This window comes from Podarcis cretensis, assembly GCF_951804945.1.
Source record: "Podarcis cretensis genome assembly, chromosome: 2".
Taxonomy (NCBI): domain Eukaryota; kingdom Metazoa; phylum Chordata; class Lepidosauria; order Squamata; family Lacertidae; genus Podarcis; species Podarcis cretensis.
Window position 1 is genome coordinate 106,633,843 of NC_137171.1, and position 19,519 is coordinate 106,653,361.

At 48.9% G+C, this 19,519-nt stretch overlaps 1 protein-coding gene and 1 long non-coding RNA gene across 2 annotated transcripts in view; one reads left to right on the forward strand and one right to left on the reverse strand.

The window, feature by feature from the left end:
- LOC307209225 overlaps nucleotides 1–19,519 on the forward strand; it is a 247,000-nt gene that overhangs the window by 37,684 nt on the left and 189,797 nt on the right. The window lies entirely within an intron of this gene.
- The window catches only part of QARS1 (glutaminyl-tRNA synthetase 1), a 32,233-nt gene continuing 13,572 nt past the window's right edge, over nucleotides 859–19,519 (reverse strand). The window contains exons 9-24 of the mRNA XM_079961058.1: nucleotides 18,430–18,515; nucleotides 17,277–17,363; nucleotides 16,400–16,499; nucleotides 15,624–15,702; nucleotides 15,415–15,523; nucleotides 14,575–14,705; nucleotides 13,638–13,730; nucleotides 12,493–12,630; nucleotides 11,352–11,439; nucleotides 10,075–10,221; nucleotides 9,840–9,944; nucleotides 6,665–6,757; nucleotides 5,210–5,337; nucleotides 3,502–3,568; nucleotides 2,039–2,164; nucleotides 859–1,071 (exon numbers count right to left, since the gene is read on the reverse strand). Of these exons, the coding sequence (XP_079817184.1) occupies nucleotides 1,021–1,071; nucleotides 2,039–2,164; nucleotides 3,502–3,568; nucleotides 5,210–5,337; nucleotides 6,665–6,757; nucleotides 9,840–9,944; nucleotides 10,075–10,221; nucleotides 11,352–11,439; nucleotides 12,493–12,630; nucleotides 13,638–13,730; nucleotides 14,575–14,705; nucleotides 15,415–15,523; nucleotides 15,624–15,702; nucleotides 16,400–16,499; nucleotides 17,277–17,363; nucleotides 18,430–18,515 (1,628 nt within the window). The 3' untranslated portion in view covers nucleotides 859–1,020. The remainder of the gene's footprint in view (nucleotides 1,072–2,038; nucleotides 2,165–3,501; nucleotides 3,569–5,209; nucleotides 5,338–6,664; nucleotides 6,758–9,839; nucleotides 9,945–10,074; nucleotides 10,222–11,351; nucleotides 11,440–12,492; nucleotides 12,631–13,637; nucleotides 13,731–14,574; nucleotides 14,706–15,414; nucleotides 15,524–15,623; nucleotides 15,703–16,399; nucleotides 16,500–17,276; nucleotides 17,364–18,429; nucleotides 18,516–19,519) is intronic.

The window sequence follows — 19,519 nt, forward strand, 5'->3', positions numbered from 1 at the left end:
GGCTGCCTTCTTTTACAAACACTATTGAAAGCAACACTGGTTGAAAGAGTGGTCTGATTTAAAATACCGATGAGAAAGGCTCTCTCCCCCATTGCCCATTTCTGATCCATTGTTATTGAAGTGCAAGGCAACTCTCAGTTGGAGATAAAATGCGGACATAATAATAATAATTTATTATTTATACCCCGCCCATCTGGCTGGGCTTCCCCAGCCACTCTGGGCGGCTTCCAACAAAATATTAAAATACAGTAATTAAACATTAAAAGCTTCCTCAAACATTAAAAGCTTCCCTAAACAGGGCTGCCTTCAGATGTCTTCTAAAAGTCTGGTAGTTGTTGTTCTCTTTGACATCTGGTGGGAGGGCATTGCACAGGGCGGGGGCCACTACCGAGAAGGCCCTCTGCCTGGTTCCCTGTAACTTGGCTTCTCCAGAAGGAAAGACTGCAAGGAGGGATGGGAGCTGGAAATAATCTCTGAAGGAGATGAGGACAACTCTTAAAAAATCATTCATACCTTTAGCCCCATCTAAGTGTGGGTGGTAGCCTCATCCTTAGTCCTAGACATACAACCCACCTAGAATCTTACTTCTGTGGGGAACTGTGGGTTGAGGAGGTGTGGAGAGGCCCAGAATCGGATGTGGCTTATCTGCCCATCAGGACTCTCTCCACGACATGCCCTCCTCTCCAAACACACCTGTCAGGTGCAGGGCGAGCACCAAGAAATTGAAGGGGAGTTATCATAATTCTAGTTTGCAGCCCCAGTTCAGAAAGGCAATAAATATTGTTTGAACCTGCAGATTCAAATCAGTGTACACACACACACACCCTTGCATGCAATAGCCAATAACACGGGAAAACATAAAGAGGCTCCCTTTTATTGATGTGATGGATCTGAAACCAGGATGCATGTTAAGGCAACTGTGTTGGTGCTGCATGCGACCATCACCCCCTGCCATGCAGGGGAAGAAAGTGACTCCTGAGCAACTTGGGGCAAGGTGAGAAACCGCCTGCAGAAGCATCATCACACTTTCCCAGGATCCTCCTTCAGAGTCACCGTCCGATTGAACACAAGCTGCGGGGGGAAAGCAAGCGACATTAGCAAGAGTCCTTTGCCAGCCAAGTTCTTCCTCCCCATCACCTCCCATTTTAGAGAGCGGCTTTTCTCTCTAGGACCCTCGTACCTACGGGACCGCCTCTCCTGGTATGTCCCACAGAGGAACTTACGGTCTTCAAACAAAAACATCTTGAAGGTCCAAGGCCACAGAGAGGTTAGGCTGGCCTCAGCCAGAGCCAGGGCTTTTTCAGTACTGGCCCCGACTTGGTGGAACGCTCTGTCACAAGAGACTAGGGCCCTGCGGGATTTGACATCTTTCCGCAGGGCCTGCAAGACAGAACTGTTCCACCAGGCCTTTGGCCAGGGCACAGCCTGACTCCCTCCTTTGGCAGTCCTCACAGAACTCTAGCCCAATGGTTGCCATTAATCTGATTTGGATTAATTTTATAGAATGTGTACCATTTTATTGTTGTTAGCCGCTCTGAGCCTGGCTTCGGCTGGGGAGGGATATACCGTAAATAAAATTTTATTTATTTATATTACTGTATTATTATTATTAATCTGACCTTGAGGCCTTTACAGGAACAGTTAAGAGACAGAAGGAAGCTCAAAGGCAGGTTCCGGGGAACATTTGGCCCTCCGGACGTTGCTGAACGACTCCCATCAGCTGCAGCAAGTGTGGCAACACGCCTGGGGCAATGGGAGTTGTAGTTCAGCAACACCTGGAAAGTCAAAGGTTCCCTGTCAACACAGGGTCTCTACTGGTATATCACCCCTGGCAGGAGGCCCCATCCGACCTCTGGATGAAAACCTCTATCAAAGGAGAGAGTCTGACATCTTCCAAAGCAGTCTGTTTGTTTCACCGCCCAACCACTCGTCCTGTCCAGAAGTTATCCTTCATGTGCAGCTGAATTTTCCTTTTCTTGCCATTTGAACAGGGGCGGAGGGGAACCCTTCCAGGTTTTTGCACCTTTTGGGAACTGACCTTTGCACCCGTGCTGTCAGGATCGACTGAGAAATAGCCAAGCCGTTCAAACTGGAATTTGGTAAAAGGCTTGGCCCCACACACAGACCTGTCCACCAGAGCCTCCTCGATCACAGAGAGTGAGTTCTGGAATGGGAGAGAGAAGAGACAGAGAAAGATGGAAAGGAGCGGGCAGGAAAGACTAAAACAAGGCAACAGAACTTCTCACAGGTGGGCAGGCCAAAGAGTCTTTAGCCCCGCTGATTAAAATATGCAACAGTAATTTTCTCTACTCACCAGGGACGCCCCACTCAGAAAGCAAAGTGAGGTGATCACCTCAGGAAACGGGATCCACAGAGACAACAGATCCGGCCTCCAAGGAACGCGCTACCTGCTGCTGCCATGGTGGCAGGGACGGGTGTGGCGTGCTCCTTTGAGACCCTATCTGCCGCCACCTTGGAAGCCCCCACCATGCTGCCTCTACAGCAGTCTCTTCCTCCTGCCCTTGTTCCTGATGTAGATCTTCACTCATCCCTTCTTTCCTGGCCCGGAATTGGGCCAGCCCTGCTACTCACGGGTGCAGCGCATGAGCTCTTGCGGTTACCTGCCTTCACCAATTTTTACATGGCTTGCTTGGGAGGAGATGCCCAGGTTGGCAGGCGCACACTGATCCGCACACTCCAGTTTACTTATATAGGTAAAGGTAAAGGGACCCCTGACCATTAGGTACAGTCGTGACTGACTCTGGGGTTGCGGCGCTCATCTCGCTTTATGGGCCGAGGGAGCCGGCGTATAGCTTCCAGGTCATGTGGCCAGCATGACTAAGCCGCTTCTAGCAAACCAGAGCAGTGCACGGAAACGCTGTTTACCTTCCCGCCGGAGTGGTACCTATTTATCTACTTGCACTTTGATGTGCTTTCAAACTGCTAGGTTGGCAGGAGCAGGGACCGAGCCACGGGAGCTCACCCCGTTGCAGGGATTCGAACCGCCGACCTTTCAATCGGCAAGTCCTAGGCTCTGTGGTTTAACCCACAGCGCCACCCGCGTCCCGTAATTCACTTATACCTCCTACCTAATTGCACGCCCACACACAGGTGGTGTTGGCCTAGCGGGAACCACCTTACAAAACCACCTTAGCAAGGTGTACATTGTTAGTACAATGAGATGCTTCCCTGGCAGTTTCTTTGTGCATTGTTAACCTCACCTTTTAATAATAATAATAAAAACGTCAATTTCTAATATTTTATGCCCTCTCGTTCCTCTCCTTTAATCTTGTCGTATTATATAATGGAATGTGATGCCTTCTTGTTCTTGCAATTTTCTACTTTTCCATTAAAAAAAATAAAAATTGAGTAACCCCTGCTTCTCAAGCCACACAATTTCTTTCTCCCAGCATAGCTCCACCTCTTCCTCCTCCCTCCTTCTGTCTTCCCTAGTCCAAGGCATTAATAATAATAAAACACTCTTCTGGACTCAGCACTCACAGGATTGACATCACTCAGGAAACCCTGTGGCACCTCTACAGGGTCTTCGGGGTTCTTGTGCAGGAACCTGCAAGCCAAAAAAAGGTTTATAGTCACACTGAGGATGAGATCCGGCTGCCGGAACAGAAGACAAGAGGGTTCTGCTGCACAGGCCGGCCAATGCCACTCTCGTATCCCAAGCATGGCTCTTCCAGATGCTCTCTGTAGGCCCTGGAGAACGAGCCAAGTCCTCCTTGGGCTCGATGTTACTTCTACCTATGGTGTCAAGTCTACTCACTGAATGGAGAAAGCTGGGCAATGCAGACGGCCAGCCTCACAGAAGGTCCAGCCCATGTTCAATGAGCTCATCTCAGCCCTGACTTGGCAGGAAGCAACAGCAAAACTGTTATCTCAGGGAGAAACTCCTCTTTTGTAATGGGGCAGCTGACAAACTTGGTGTAAACTTCCCCATTAGCTACTAAGCCGATGGAGCGGAGACACTTTGCTTTAGGTCGGGAGGCAGTTAGCCTTGCCGGTTTGGGTTTTCTCTGCCAAGATTAGTGCCGGAAGTCTTATTTTGCCAATCTTTGAAGATCTGCACTGGTTTCCAATTCATTTCCAGGTGTTTGTTTTAATTTTTAAAGCCCTGCATATCTTTGGGCCCAGCGACCTCCAAGACTGCCCTACTTTCCTATGAATCTGTCTGAATATCAAGGATAAAACATGACGACCATCTTCAGAGGCCCTACATAGGGTGTGTGGGTGTGTTTTCCAGTATTAGACTTCTTTCAGCCGTAGCATCTGGAACACCTCCCCCCTCCTTCCCCTGGAGACTTCTGAGGCACTGAGCTGAAGTCTTTCTGGTGCCAGATGGCTTTCTTTTTGCCTAGACTACCCAGAATTCCACAGGAATTCTGCACAGTTTAAACCTGACTTTTACTATGGCCAAGTACAGATTAGTGAATCTTGGTTTAATAAGGCTATGTCTATGCGTAGTTGCTTCGCTGCACCCATCACGCAACTGAGCAAACAACCAGGAATCCATAGCTAACTAGTCAAAACTGGGAAATGGTAACTAATGTCTTCCAAGCAAGCTGGAATCTGAAGCCATGGTTTAAAATTGCCCTGTGGTTCCTGGCTTGTTCAGAACCATGGTTTCCCAGTTTGAACGTAACAGGAAACTATGGTTAGCTATGGCCTCTTGGCTTATTTTGCTACCCCTGCAAATGGAGAAGCAAACCAGCCGTGTACGGATTCCTGAAGCTCCAAACATGGCTGGCAGCTCTGCTGTCTCTGTTTTTATGAGTTTTAGAACTATTTTAGTTATTTGAGCTGCTTCGAAAGAATAGTCCTAAGAGCAGCGTACAAATTCCCTAAGGAAACAAGTAAATAAATTGGAACGGTATAATCAATTTCCCCAGAACCACCCCCCCCTTTCGGATATAGTTATAAGTTTGATTAAAACAGATGGTGTTTCAAGATAAACTCAAAAAGTGTTGGTACCTAGCTCTGTCAACCTGCCTTTGAATACATAACACCACTATGCAATGCTTGAATATATAGCATCTGTGAGCTAAACCCAGGGGAGGAGAGAGACACCAAAAGGAAGTGGTTTTGACCCCTGTTGCCTAGTCTTCCTCCCAGGAATAATAAGATCCAAGGTCAAGAGACACATGGGGAGCCTTCTCAAACAACAGATTTGGAAAGACGAAGCGATCCTAATACTCACAGTCGCTCATACTGTCGAACCTCACACACGAGAGGATTTGACACCCAGTGGATAAAGGCTTTGGGCTTCTCTGCTGCCTCCGACTTTGTACAGGTCACCTCTAGCTCTTTCACACGTCCATTGGTGTCCTAGGCAAGGAGATGAAGGTCAGTTCCATGCGGCCACCCAGCCACTTTGCGATCATGCTTCGGGTATCTAGCTCCTCTCCAAAAACACTCCCTTGCAATGTGGAGCAGTTTGCCTTCCTCATCTCTTCTGCTCAGTGCAGAAGAAGGGAATGAATTTGCGACAACCAGCTCACTCGCTCTTGCATGAGCCCAGACCTCAAATCCATGTCTTTATCTCCCTAAAAGTTCATTGCAGTTCCCTTTAACTGACTGGTGCTAGCTTATCTGGCCAGTTGCAGAGAAGTCAAAAAATTATTTTCCACACTCTGCCTCATAATCAAAAGACATTTTGGTTGTTTCTTCATATCAAGAGAGAAAGCTGCTCAACAACTGCAGGATTATGACCCCCCCCCCCAAAAAAAAGTTGATCCAGAGCTGATCTGCCACACATATAGGCTATTTCAACAGGACACAAAAGAAACTAGGAACTTACAAAAATGAAATGCTTCAAGACACTATTAATTAAAATCACAATCCGACAGGAACCAAAAGCAAAATTATCAGGCCACAAAAATACACCAAACGCCAGAAAATGTTTGGACATACAACACTTTCTTTTAAAAACATGGAGTGGGGGCGGGAAATTCCAATAAACAGACTTGGGCTCAGCAGAATTTCATTTAGAAAAAAATATAGGGTCACCACAGAGAAGGCCCCACTGTGCTCTAGCAGATAACTCCTCATAGTAATAGTACTGGTTTATGCAACTGCATAGGCAGCAGCAAAATGGATTCCCCCCTCTTTTACTCCAATCTTGGGGACGAAATATCCAACTGGAGAATGTAACATGGGAACAGGATGTTGGGGCAGATGGGCTTAATCACACAGTGCCTGCAGCAACTCTGGGTAGTTCTAACCTTAGCAAGAGAGTTAAACTTAAGCTTCAGAAATCACTGGAGGAGAGCCAAGGAACTGGTGTATGTGTATTGTGTGTTATTTCGTTTTCTACTACTGCAAGCAACCTCAAGGCTTATTTGATCAAAAGACAGGTGTGAGATGTATGTTGTTGTTTTTTTAAAAAAGAACTGGATTTCACCGCTTGCTTGTGCAGACAGACAAAAACCACTAAGCAGGTAGCAAATTGGGAGAAAGACCTAGCAGAGCCACAGCTGGCTCAAGGAATCTTACAGAGCTGTAAGCATAGCTGCTGGAATGGTCCATGAGGCTGATCTAAGCCGAGTGCCACAGCTGATGTTTTCTTTTATGGGAAGCTCTTAGGCCCTGATCTACAGGGATAGCTGCAGAGCTGCGGTAAGAGGGCTGTAAGGAGATACCATGGCAGACTCACCTTAATTATGCTCTGGACAGCAATGACGTAGCCTGTGTGCCTCAAACCCACTGGCTGGCCGGGCGCCAGGCGCTTGTAACCTTTCTCTGGCACCTGCCAGGGAAGAGATGCCAACGTCAGTGGAGACCAAACAAGGCGAATCAAATCACTTCAGTCTGCTGGCACATGGATGTAAAAACGTTCTGTACTAAATTGCCAGTTCTTATGGGGCCAGGCACCTCCCTCATAGCAAGGATCTGCAACGTAGCTTCCCGTAGTTATTCTCAAGAGATCCCCATAATAACAATAATAATAATTTATTATTTATATCCTGCCCATCTGGCTGGGTTTCCCCACTCTGGGCAGCTCCCAACAGAATAATAATAATAATAATAATAATAATAATAATAATAATAAATTTTATTTATATCCCGCCCTCCCCAGGCTCAGGGCAGCTAACACCAGGTATAAAAACAATTGATTAAAATACAACTTAAAAACAAGATTAAAATACAACATTAAAATGCCGCTTCATTTCAGTAGAAACTCAAAAACTTTTTGGGGATGAAAACGTCAAATCTTCACCAAGGCCAGCTATGCAGACTGGTCCCACGTGGGCCAGAAAAAAGCCAGGGAAGTCCCCAAATAGGAGTTCCATCACAGGAGGAGACAGGAGAAAGGAATGAGGGGAAGGAGAAGTTGATTCCAAGCCAAAAGCCAGGTGGAACAACTCAGTCCTACAAGCCCTGTGGAAAGAATATTAAAAGCACGATAGAACATCAAACATTAAAAACTGTCCTAAGCAGGGCTGCCTTCAGATGCCTTCTAAAAGCCAAATACTTGTTTATTTCCTTGACATCTGACAAGAGGGCGTTTCACAGGGCAGGAGCCACTACCAAGAAGGCCCTCTGCCTGGTTCCCCGTAACCTCACTTGCAGGGAGGGAACTGCCAGAAGGCTGAATGATGGTGGTGGAGACGCTTCTTCAGAAGCATCTCTCCACAGGGCATGGCGGCCTCGGCCAGAACAGCACAGCTAGCAATCAGCTGGGCATCTGAACTCTTTGCCCACAGCTCCAACGCTCTGTATGGGCAGATCCTGTCATAGCTCAGGAGTCACCAATCACAGGAAGGGGGCAGAGTTAGGGCTCCTGGTGAAATCTGGCCAAGATGATGACCTGGTTAATGTGCCTGCAGAATGTAGCCTGGTGTGGGCGGTCAGAGAACAGCCCTTAGTACAAGTGGGCATGGATATGCCAGACGAAAAAGGCAAACAATTTGGTTCCAGTTTAAGAGACGATCAAATGAAGCTCAGACAGAAAACAAGAGAAAAGGGAAAGGTGTGCCCTTAGAAGATTGGGGGTGGGGGTGGGAATAAGCCTCATTATAATGTGTTTGAACAACAAAACATACTTTTTAATAATATAACCATGTGTGTGTATACAAACACTCAGGAACATATAAATGTATAACATTTATATTGGGCAGTGCAGTGATTTTTTATATTTTTTATGTCACATGTAGTGGTACCTCGGCTTACATACGCTTTAGGTTACAGACTCCGCTAACCCAGAAAGAGTACCTCGGGTTAAGAACTTTGCTTCAGGATGAGAACAGAAATTGTGCTCGGGCGGCGTGGCAGCAGCAGGAGGCCCCATTAGCTAAAGTGGTGCTTCAGGTTAAGAATAGTTTCAGGTTAAGAACGGACCTCTGGAACGAATTAAGTACTTAACCTGAGGTACCAGGTCTACCTGAGGTAGACTGGATTATTGTAACTCGCTCTACGTGGGGCTACCCTTGAGACTGACCCAGAAACTCCAGCGGGTGCAGAATGCCGCGGCGAGACTCCTTATGGGGTCTTCGCTGCGAGATCACATTCATCCGGTACTATACCAGCTGCACTGGCTCCTGGTGGAGTACAGGATCAGGTTTAAGGTGCTGGTTTTAACCTTTAAAGCCCTAAACGGCCTAGGACCTTCGTACCTACGGGACCGCCTCTCCTGGTATGTCCCACAGAGGAACTTACGGTCTGCAAATAAAAACATCTTGAAGATCCCAGGCCACAGAGAGGTTAGGCTGGCCTCAACTAGAGCCAGGGCCTTTTCGGCCGTGGCTCCAATCTGGTGGAACGCTCTGTCACAAGAGACCAGGGCCCTGCGGGACTTGACATCTTTCCGCAGGGCCTGCAAAACAGAGCTGTTCCACCAGGCCTTTGGTCAGGGCGCAGCCTGACCCCCCTCCTCTGGCAATTCTGCACAGAATTTTGCTTATTGGTTGCCATAAATTTGATTTTAATTTATTTTTATAATGAAATGTTTTTAGAATCGTTGGATTATTTTGATTGTTGTTAGCCGCCCTGAGCCCAGCTTCGGCTGGGGAGGGCGGGATATAAATAAAATTTATTATTATTATTATTATTACCACTGTATTACTGGACAAGGAGCATCTTCCCAAGTAAGACAGGTGCCGATTACAAGCTGCCAATCTGTCCAAGCACAGAGCAAAGAACATGGATCTGGGGTTCAGCTTATCTACCACCAGGCCTAGTTTTGGCAGGAAAGCCAACCTACATGAACAGGGCCCCTTTGGGTGCCACGAGACATGTTCTAATTTTTAAAATCCATATTTTTAAAAGATCGTGCAGAGATGGTCCAGGCCAGTAGAAGTGGCCACAAGGTGGACTTCTAATACAAACAGCCAATGACAGATTCAAAATACACTTTCCGAGTCTGTGGAGCCAGTGCTACCAAGAGAAATGAATTAATCTGCAGTGCAGGCATGGCTGCCATCCAGAGAATGCAAAAGCTACACAAAATTGCTGGAAAAAAGAAAAGGTGGAACCGCAAATGACAGTGGTGACTGCCAAGACCACCAGGAACTATGGGCAACTTGGAGATACATACCCTAAAACACCCTTCCATACAGGAGGGATCGGTGGAGATAGCAAAGTCCCTTTAAAATAAGAGAGAGCCTTTGTGCTGACGCATTTTACATGCCCCGCTTTCTAGCAAGGAAGAGATGATGCCTCATCTGCTCCAGAATCCTACAGCAGGATGAAGTACGCCCAGCTGGCATCCGGTTGAGGCGCCCACAATTTTTGCAGCACCCCATTCTGTGCCCCCAGCACCACAAATATCAGCTTTCTTCTCTTCCTCAATGCATTGCCTCTCCCTCCCTCCCTCCCGTCCACAGGCTCACCTCCCGGAAGTCACTCTGCTCAATATAGACAGTTGGCTGGAAGGGGACTTTGTGGAAACCTCTGGTCTCATCAGCGGGGAAATTGGGTACATCGATTTCTAAGGTCTGTAAGGAAGAAAGGAAGGATTGATTGATGCACGCTCGATGGAGGTGCTAAGAGAGGCCTAGATTTTACAGGGAGGTGGGCAAGGTGGCAAGCAACCCAGCCCCCACACTGCAAAGGCCGCAGGCTTACTTTCTGCGGTGCGGGAAAATTGACGATGGTCACGCACAGTGGTTCCAGCACGGCCATGACCCTGGGCGCCTGTTCGTTCAGCACCTCCCGCACACAGGCTTCCAGCATATGAGGCTCCATTGTGCACTGGGCGACCGTCACGCCCACCTGTCAAGAAGAGGTTGGAGTGAGCCAAGCAACAGGGAAAGGCCAACCTACCAGCTCCAAGCAAGGGGTGGGGAACATGTCCTCTCTCTCTCTTTCTCCAAGGCAGCTTTTCTCATGCTGTGGGTCCCCAGATGCTGCTGAACTACAACTCCCATCACCCCTAGCTAGCAAGGCCGGAGCTCAGGGATGATGGGAGTTGTAGTCCAACAACTTCTGGGAACCCACAGGTTGAGAACCACTGCTCCAAGGGCTGAACTCCCTTTGGGGAAAGTGGTCCCCAGGGGAATTGGGGGGGGGGCCTACACACTTGTGGTGGGAGGTGCCAAAAGACGCACACCCCACTCGCTCACAAACTTTCCTCTGCTCGGCTTCCACACAGAGACAGGAAACTGAAAAGAAAGGGATCTGATGACATGGGAATAAATCTCTTCTTGAATGATCAGCTCACTGAGCAGAGGAACGGCAGGGGGAAGGAGGCACGGCTTGGAGGGGGTGCGGGGCAGTCTCAATTAAGAAGTCTGACCAGACGGATTAGGCCCATGGAGCAGGGGTTCTTCATCCCGGCTCTAAGGGGAAGATGGCCGCCCTGTAGCGCAGTGGCAGAGCATCTGCTATGCATTCAGAAGGACCCAACTTCAATCCCTGGCAGTGCTGGGAAACCCTGGAGAGACGCCACCAATCAGGACAGACAATACTGAGCTGATGGACCAATGACCTGACTCGGTTTAAGGCAGGCTCCTATGCCAACACCTAGGCCGTGTTCAGGGGCCACAATCCCAATCTCTCCATTGCCCATATGGCTCCAGGGAGATGGCACTTTTCCCTGCTGCCTCTGGAGGCATGGAGACCGAGGATGTACCCTGTGGTTGCTTAGCAGGAATCCAAGAGGTTCCTTAGTCAGGTCCACGTTGAAGCCATGTAACTGAGGAGCATCTCCACAACAAAGTTGCTGGGGGTGCGCCCTGCTGCTCACGCTATGCCCGAAAGGAAAAAGTGGCGCCTAAGCTCCATGACACGCAAGCAAAACCCCGAACAGGGCCTGAACTCTGTACCCAAGACCCCATGGCATTTAGGCACCCACGCTTTCCCCTTGGCCGAGCTGCACCGAACCCCAAAGGACATGTCTTTACCCTGGCGCAGAAGTTGTTGATTGCCTCTGCTGGGAAGCCCCGGCGCCGCAGAGCTGTCAGCGTGAAGAGCCGTGGGTCATCCCAGTCCCTGGAAGGGCAACGGCAGCAGTGAGTGACAAGAGGCAGAAAGAAGCCTTGCTCCAAAACATACCGGCCTAGTTCCTTCCCAGCATGCCATACATGCATCCCCTCTTCCCGCCCCCCAAACCTGGGACTACAGCGCTGAAGTGAAATAGGGCTGCTTGGATGGGTGGGTTTGAAGTATGCATGTGCTAGATTCTCCTATAAGCCACCTTGAGGATCCTTACATCAAAAGGTGGGATTACAGATCTTCTAAAATGTCTGGAGGACGCAGCAGCAAAGGACCCCTCCATCCAGCTGACTTACTGCCTTCTTAGGCAGATGGGAAGGGCTTTGGCGTTCAGAAAGCCCTCCAGGTGTTCTTGGACTGCTATTCCCACCAGCCTCAGCCAACATGGCTAAATGGCAAGGGATGATGGGAGCTGTAGTCCAACGATGTCTGCAGGCACCTGGTTCCGCACCATACCAGGAAGGGTATTACAAGAGCCCTTTCCGCTGTTCTAACGAGACTTCACAGACTGAGGCACTGGGCCATCCAAGGAGGGACGTGAACCCAGGGCTGTGGGGAGGGGCAGCATTAAGGGCTGGGAACAACTCTGGCGATGGATCACAGATTTTGCCCAGAGATGAGTAAAAAGAAGCTCACTCAGGGTATATTGCAAGTGGATTGTTCCATAAAATTACTTGGGAGCCTCAAGTTCCTGTTAGGGGTCTGAAGCCGATTATATTTCGTGAACTACCTTGGCAGTGGCGCTTTGCCCTGAAAGGTGGCATACAAGTACAGTGGTACCTCGGGTTAAGAACTTAATTCGTTTTGGAGGTCCATTCTTAACCTGAAACTGTTCTTAACCTGAGGTACCACTTTAGCTAACAGGGCCTCCCGCTGCCACTGCCCGATTTCTGTTCTCATCCTGAGGTAAAGTTCTTAACTCGAGGTACTATTTCTGGGTTAGCGGAGTCTGTAACCTGAAGCGTCCGTAACCTGAAGCATCCGTAACCCGAGGTACCACTGTACTTCAAATAATAATAATAATTTTAAAAATCAAACCCTGTTCCTCACCTGACAGCCCCTGAATCTACCAGGCGAATGATCTTGCGTTTGGAGACCACCGTGTAGAGGAGATTGAGGCGCCCGTACTCCCACTGCACGGGGCAGTAGACATCCAGAGCGTTGCACAGCCAGAAATAGGAGGAGCGTCTGCCAAGAGAGAGAAGAGCAGCAGCTGTCAGAGCAGCAGTGGGGAACTTTCTCCAGTCTGGGGGCCACATTCCGTGCTGGGCAACCTCCCGAGGGCCACGTGGCGGACAGAGCCAGAGGCAAAACCAGTCACAGGAGCAAGTGGAGCATTTCCCCTTCAGTCTGCTTTCTGCACTGTCACACAGCTTTCCCTATCCTCCTTACATGCAGCCAAGAGGTTCAACAAGGCCCCCCCAAAAGTCAAGGAAATTACAAAGCTCGGGTAGTGAGGGGTGTTGCCAGAGATGAGTCCTGAGAGCTGGACAAAAAAAAGTTTTGAGGCGGTCACATTGGTTCCTGGGCCTAAGACTCCACACCCCTGTGACAGGTCATCTATAACAGGGAAAAGCAGGTCGATTCCTGTCAAGAGGCTGACGTCGGCTACGTGCTTGTGACTATCTAGCTTTGCAGAATTTGTTTGGCTTTCGGGACTCCTGTTTTTGAGCAAAAATAATTATGCACGGTCAGGATGAGAGCAGGACAGAGACCCAGTCACAGGAGACATACTAAAATCCTGCTGCATGCTCAAGGCAGAAAATCCAGAGGCAGAGCGCCCCTGACAGACAGCTGACTATCTAACCTCTGTTCAAAGGTCTCCACTGAAGGAGTGGTCATTAGTTCCACTGCTGAACTCATCCTCAAGAAGTTTCCCCTAGCATCCAATTCAAATCTTCCCTTCTCTAACTTAAGGCCATTAGATCTAGTTTTCACCTTTGCCATGAGGGCTAGAAGCTTGCGTTCCACTAGAGGTAAAACCAGAATCCTCAGGATAGGATATCCAAGTGGCAGATTCTGGCCCTGTACAGATGAGGAGTCGTCTAAATCCATAGAAACCCAAGCCTCCTAAATCTGGGGTTCTATTTCTCCTCATAGGATAAGGGATTCCGCTACAGGCCTGTGGTTGCTCCCCACAACAGGAGAGCGTCTCAGCCACTTCCCAGTCAAGCAAGGAACTCTGTGCCTCTTACCTGGCCTGGAACTCTTTGGTACAGAGCGAGTGAGTGATGTTCTCTATGGAGTCGCAGAGGCAGTGTGTGTAGTCGTAGGTGGGATAGATGCACCTGGAACCCAGGGTACAGCTGTAAGGTCAAGAGCTCCAGAACCAGCCCACCTCTATGCAGCTCAACTCTTTTTCCACCCACAGCCTACCCAGCCATCAACCCCATCCCTCAAAATGCTCTTGCAGATCCACTGTCCTACCACGGCGTGTGCCCTTGCTTTTAATCTGCTTGGGGGAAAGGCCAGCCTTCCCACCTGAGGAGAGCAAGGGTCGACCGTGGCCAAGGGGATGGCATCCTGCTCAAATTCAGAAGCACTCTCTCTTCCCCCCCGTCCCCAAATCCGAAAGCCCCAGCACAAGCTTCCGAGCCACAGTTGCCAAAAAATGTTTACTGGATTTGTGAGCCGCCATTTTGCCAAGGCCTCTGAGGTGGTTTGTAAGTTTTAAACAGCAAAACAGACACACGATAAAGAGACAAGAGTCCCATGGGGGCCAACTGGGAGCCGATGGTATGGGGGCATCCTCGGCCTGGCCTCCCTCGCTTCCACCTTCCCTCAGAGCACGCAGGTCTTTAGGGGAAGGTTCTCGCCGCAAGGGTTCTCCTCAGGCCATGGATGGTTCTGTCAGGGCCTGGTGGTCCGTGTGCTCCCTGGCCTAGTCTCCCTCACTTCCGTTTCTCTTCAGGGCATGCAGGGCTTTCTTAAGCAGCCCCGGGGATGGGAGGGAGGGGCTGCTGCTGCACACACATTAAGCCCTATGGCACAGCCATCCATCCCAACAGAAAATGTGGGCCAGAAACACCTAACCCATCTCTGAACCAGCAACCCCAAGCGAGATGTTCCACAGGGTTCCCACCCAACCCTCAAGTACCCACACCAGACACACACACAACCCGTCTCGCGTACCACTTGTCCCCGGTGCGGTGATGTGGTGTGTATTTGATGCGGTAGGCGACGGGGTCCATCTTCCCGTCTTCCATCACCAGCTTCATGCGCAGGGTGGCCTCGCCCTCCGCAAACTTCCCCTTGCGCATGTCCTGCAGAGGAGGAACCCACACTGGAGCTTTGAGCCAGTCAGACATGAAAGCTGGCCATGAGGTTAAAAAACAGCAGCTTCTGCCGCCTCAGGTTTTGCCCTGGCAGAGGCAGCCTTCCAGTTGTTCTGCTCTACAGGCAGACAAACGTATATGCTGTGCAACAAAGGCTGCTCCCCAAAATGCCAAATTCATGCCAATGAAGCCCAAGGAATGCAATCAGAGCAACGTGTTGTTGTTGTTTTACTTATTTTACAAAATTAATCCTGCTTCCAAGATTTGGTTATTTCAATGAGTTTTTGACCAGTAATGAAAGGAAATAAACTAAGTGGAAGGGCCCAGATAAAGGTAGTCAACATGCGACCCTCCAGATATCTGTTGGAGTACAACTCCCATCATGCCTGACCATGGGCCACGCTGGCTAAAGCTGATGGGAGTTGTAGCACCATGTTGGCTACCCCCAGATTAGGACAAAGGACAATAGCCATCTAAGGAGGGCAGGGAGAGAGGTGTACAAAATAAGGACTCTGATTGCTGGAAGCACACCTGTATAATTTTCTGAGCCATCATCCATTACTACAGGCATAACCATGAGGGCTAGAAACTTGTTGTGGTGGTGGTTTTCAAAAAAACCCCAAACAGACAGGGCCAAGAATGCTGAATTCTCTAGCAGGGGAAGCCACCCTAGACTGCCCACATGAAATGGGAGTACCTCAAAAAGCAAGAGCGATTCCTCGACCGGCCGGTCTCGCCATGGAGAAGGAGGCGGATTATGTCCCTTGATTTCTTCCACCTTCTGGTGGCAAACGTAAGCATGGCCCCTGAGGGAGGGAAAGGACACAAACAGTCAGAAGGGAAGGAAGAATGCACCTGTGGTCAGGTGTTAACCCTTTCCCCTTTTTCAGCATCCACCCTCCTCACCTCCGGATGAGATCCACCGCCCAGGTGTACAGCTGGTCAAAGTAATCGGAGGCGTGCGTCACCGCATAGGGGGTGTATCCTGGGGAAAATAAGGCCAGGTCATAAGAAAGTGTGCCCCCTTCGTGCCATACTCGGCCCATTCCCCACCGCTCCCCTCAAGCCCACGTCTTAGGGCAACAACTCCCCGAAACCCACCCTCAGACATCAGATCGGTCACTGCGAGGAAAGGATGCTGGACTAGATGGGGCCATTGGCTGCCTGATCAGGCAGGCTTCTCTGGTGTAAACAAGCTGTTGCTACTCTTAAAAGCTTCATGTAGACAAGCCATCCTTAAGGGCCGCATTGTTGTACTTGAGCTACACACCATGGTGCAAATTGGGCTAACCAGTGGTTGTTTTTTTCTGCGGGTACCAACGCCGTTTTTTCGATGATGATGATGATGATGATGATAATAATAATAATAATAATAATAATAATAATAATAATAATAATAAATAATTATTTATACCCCACCCATCTGGCTGGGTTTCCCGAGCCACTCTGGGCGGCTTCCAGCAAAAGAGGAGAGAAGCCACTGGTTAAAAGTGTGGCACTTATTGTAACAACTTCATGGTGAGTACTGGCACCTGTTTTTCTAGAAGGAAAGCACTGGTATTAACCTAGCATGGGGTCCACAAAGCCAGCAGTCTTCCTCCCACGCCCCTGGCCCATCCAGAGACAGAGCTCTCTTTCACCCAGGCAACATTTCCACATTTTGTAGCACAAGACGCACATACCTAACCATTCCACTATGTCCCTGATGGCTGTGAAGTACTTCTCCTCCTCCTTTTCAGGATTTGTGTCGTCATAGCGCAAAAAGCAAATCCCGCCATTTGCCTGGTTGTGGGGAGAGAAATTAAGCAGTACAATTAAGCCACCCACGAGTTCAGCAAGACGTCAGCTTGGTACCTAAAAGTAATTCCATTTTGTCATTCCCCTCCCTCCCCTCTTCCTACAAATCCCTTTAAATTCTAATCATTACTGATACAAGATACCTTTCCCTTATGGCCACCAATTTAAGCAATGCACGTTGCTATACATAATTTCATATCTGCAATAAGGCTGAGATATATACACTTTGACGCAACTTGGTCGATATATTCGGAAATGTTTATCTGAGTGTTCATTGTCATTTAATTTTTAGTTTTAATTTTATGGAATAGCTGCACGTCATATGCTTTAATGTGAACAAAGATATAGCTCAGCGCAAATGTGTTAAAACAGTTTAAAGATGAAAATGGAGAAAAATGAAGTTACCTCAAAAAATAAATAAATGGAATTGACATGTTCCAATTTGAAACTTCAATTTAACGTGTAGGGAGTACAGTGCACATTAACAATGTATAAAACGCTGAAGCAAATTAATAAATGCCTACTTTCAAACAAGGTACCTATAATCCAACTGTTATGTCTTCTGGCCTATTCATCTATCATATGTTCTTATATGCTATGAGCCACTTTGGGGCCTATCTTTTTGAAAAAATGACACACACATCGCCAGATGAAGATGAGACTGTCCCTCCCTACTCACTATCGCCTTCCACCCCAACTCCAGTTCAGCAAAAAGCTGAGTTTGCAGCAGGGCAGAGTGTGGAAAAGTGACCGGTCTCTCACCTTGGCAAAGCCGAAGTTAAAATTGATAGCCTTGGCGTGGCCAATGTGCAGGATGCCATTGGGCTCAGGAGGGAACCGAGTGCGCACCTGTGGCAGAAAACATTTTCAATGCAGTTAACCGAGATCTCCTTGGACGCAGTCTCCCCCTCAAAACCTCAAAGACACACCACACCCAACCTCACCCAAATGCCAGGGCAGGGCCCCCCCCCCTGGATCATAAGCTATGACAAAAATGTAGGTAAAAAGGTAAAGGTAAAGGACCCCTGGATGGTTAAGTCCAGTCAAAGGCGACTATGGAGTTGCAGCACTCATCTCGCTTTCAGGCTGAGGGAGCCGGCGTTTGTCCACAGACAGCTTTCCGGGTCATGTGGCCAGCAGGACTAAACCACTACTGGTGCACGGAGAACCGTGGCGAGTGCCAGAGTGTACGGAAACACCGTTTACCTTCCCACCGCAGCAGTACCTATTTATCTACTTGCACTGGTGTGCTTTCAAACTGCTAAGTTGGCGGGAGCTGGGAACAAGCAACGGGAGCTCACCCCATCGTGGGGATTTGAACTGCTGACCTTACGATCAACAAGCCCAAGAGGCTCGGTGGTTTGGACCACAGCGGTCCCTGCAGGAGTCTGCAGCAACATCCAGCTCACTAAGCAACCATGGCTGTGTCCTCTTTTCTTACAACTTGACATCGCATACACACTAAAGGCAGGGGGGGGGGGAGAATTTGGCTGTCTACGAGGCCTCAATTGCAGGGCTTCTGGTCCCTCCCATTAAGCACAGTACATCCTTAGGGATTTAGGACATGGAAAACAGCAGCTTCACGGCCGAGGAAGTGAGGACTAGGGAAAACAGAGGTCTCTGCTGTTTCTCAAAAACCTTTGCAAAGGCGAACCCTTGTTCACCTGCACATGATTGGCATCAGATTTATTCTTCCAGTGGAAACTGTTGCTGGGCAGGAGAGAGTAAATCAGACACCCTTGTCCAATGCCTGCTAGAGCTATGCAAATCTGGGTTTTGCCATAACAGCAGCTCGGGGGGCACAAGGTTTCACAGGGACTGAGAGATGCAAGTTACGGGGGCCAGCTGCTCCGTAAACCCAGCCTCCCGAAGGAAGAAGGACAGAAGATCTCTATCCCCACCCCACCCAGAGCACCTGTCCGCCTGTGATCTCCAGATGCTGCTTCAGTAAGTTCATGGTGTTGGGTGTGACAACGTAGCCTTCCGTTTTGTAGTTCTCACCTGGAAAGGTACAAGGGACATGATCAGCACACGGTATGCAAATCAGCAAACTGCAGGCAGTGGCAGCTGAATAGTCTTCTGCATTAAAATCAAATCTCTGTGCCCAGAAGGAACAAAACAAAAACAAAAAACACACAAGTCACAGAACTGGGATAATTTTCCATTCAAGTTTCTTCTTTGCCATTCTTTAGTTGATCATTTGCCCAGCTTTGTGGGGCTTAGTAATGTGGGGTTGTGGCTTCATAAGTGATCTCCCCTACCTACCACCCCCAAACGCACTTGTTTTTTGGCAGAGTCAGGTGCTGTTGGGTGCCGCCTGGTGGCAAGTGGGGCCAACTCCACCTTACAAGAGATAAGCCACCAAAAGCCTAAATATAAGCAGTGCCACCATCAGAGCAAGGGTCCAGGTCCACACTCAAAAGCACAAGCAAGGCCACAGCAATTTTGCCCCAAACCAGATTGTGCTATGATGCTGTTTTGCTACTGTTTTGTTTTAAATTCTGCGGCGATTTAGCTTCTATATATGCATATCCGTGCGCCTGTAGGCATGTATTAAAGTTTTTATTGGGGGGGACGGACGTTTCCATTACAGGTCTTGAAAGACCTACACTGGCTCCCAGTACATTTCCGAGCACAATTCAAAGTGTTGGTGCTGACCTTTAAAGCCCTAAACGGCCTCGGTCCAGTATACCTGAAGGAGCATCTCCACCTCCATCGTTCTGCCCAGACACTGAGGTCCAGCGCCGAGGGCCTTCTGGCGGTTCCCTCGCTACGAGAAGCCAAGTTACAGGGAACCAGGCAGAGGGCCTTCTCGGTAGTGGCGCCCACCCTGTGGAATGCCCTCCCACCAGATGTCAAAGAGAAAAATAACTACCAAACTTTTAGAAGACATCTGAAGGCAGCCCTGTTTAGGAAAGCTTTTAATGTTTAGTAGGTAATTGTATTTTAGTGTTTTGTTGGAAGCCGCCCAGAGTGGCTTCTTCTTCTTCTTCTTCTTCTTCTTC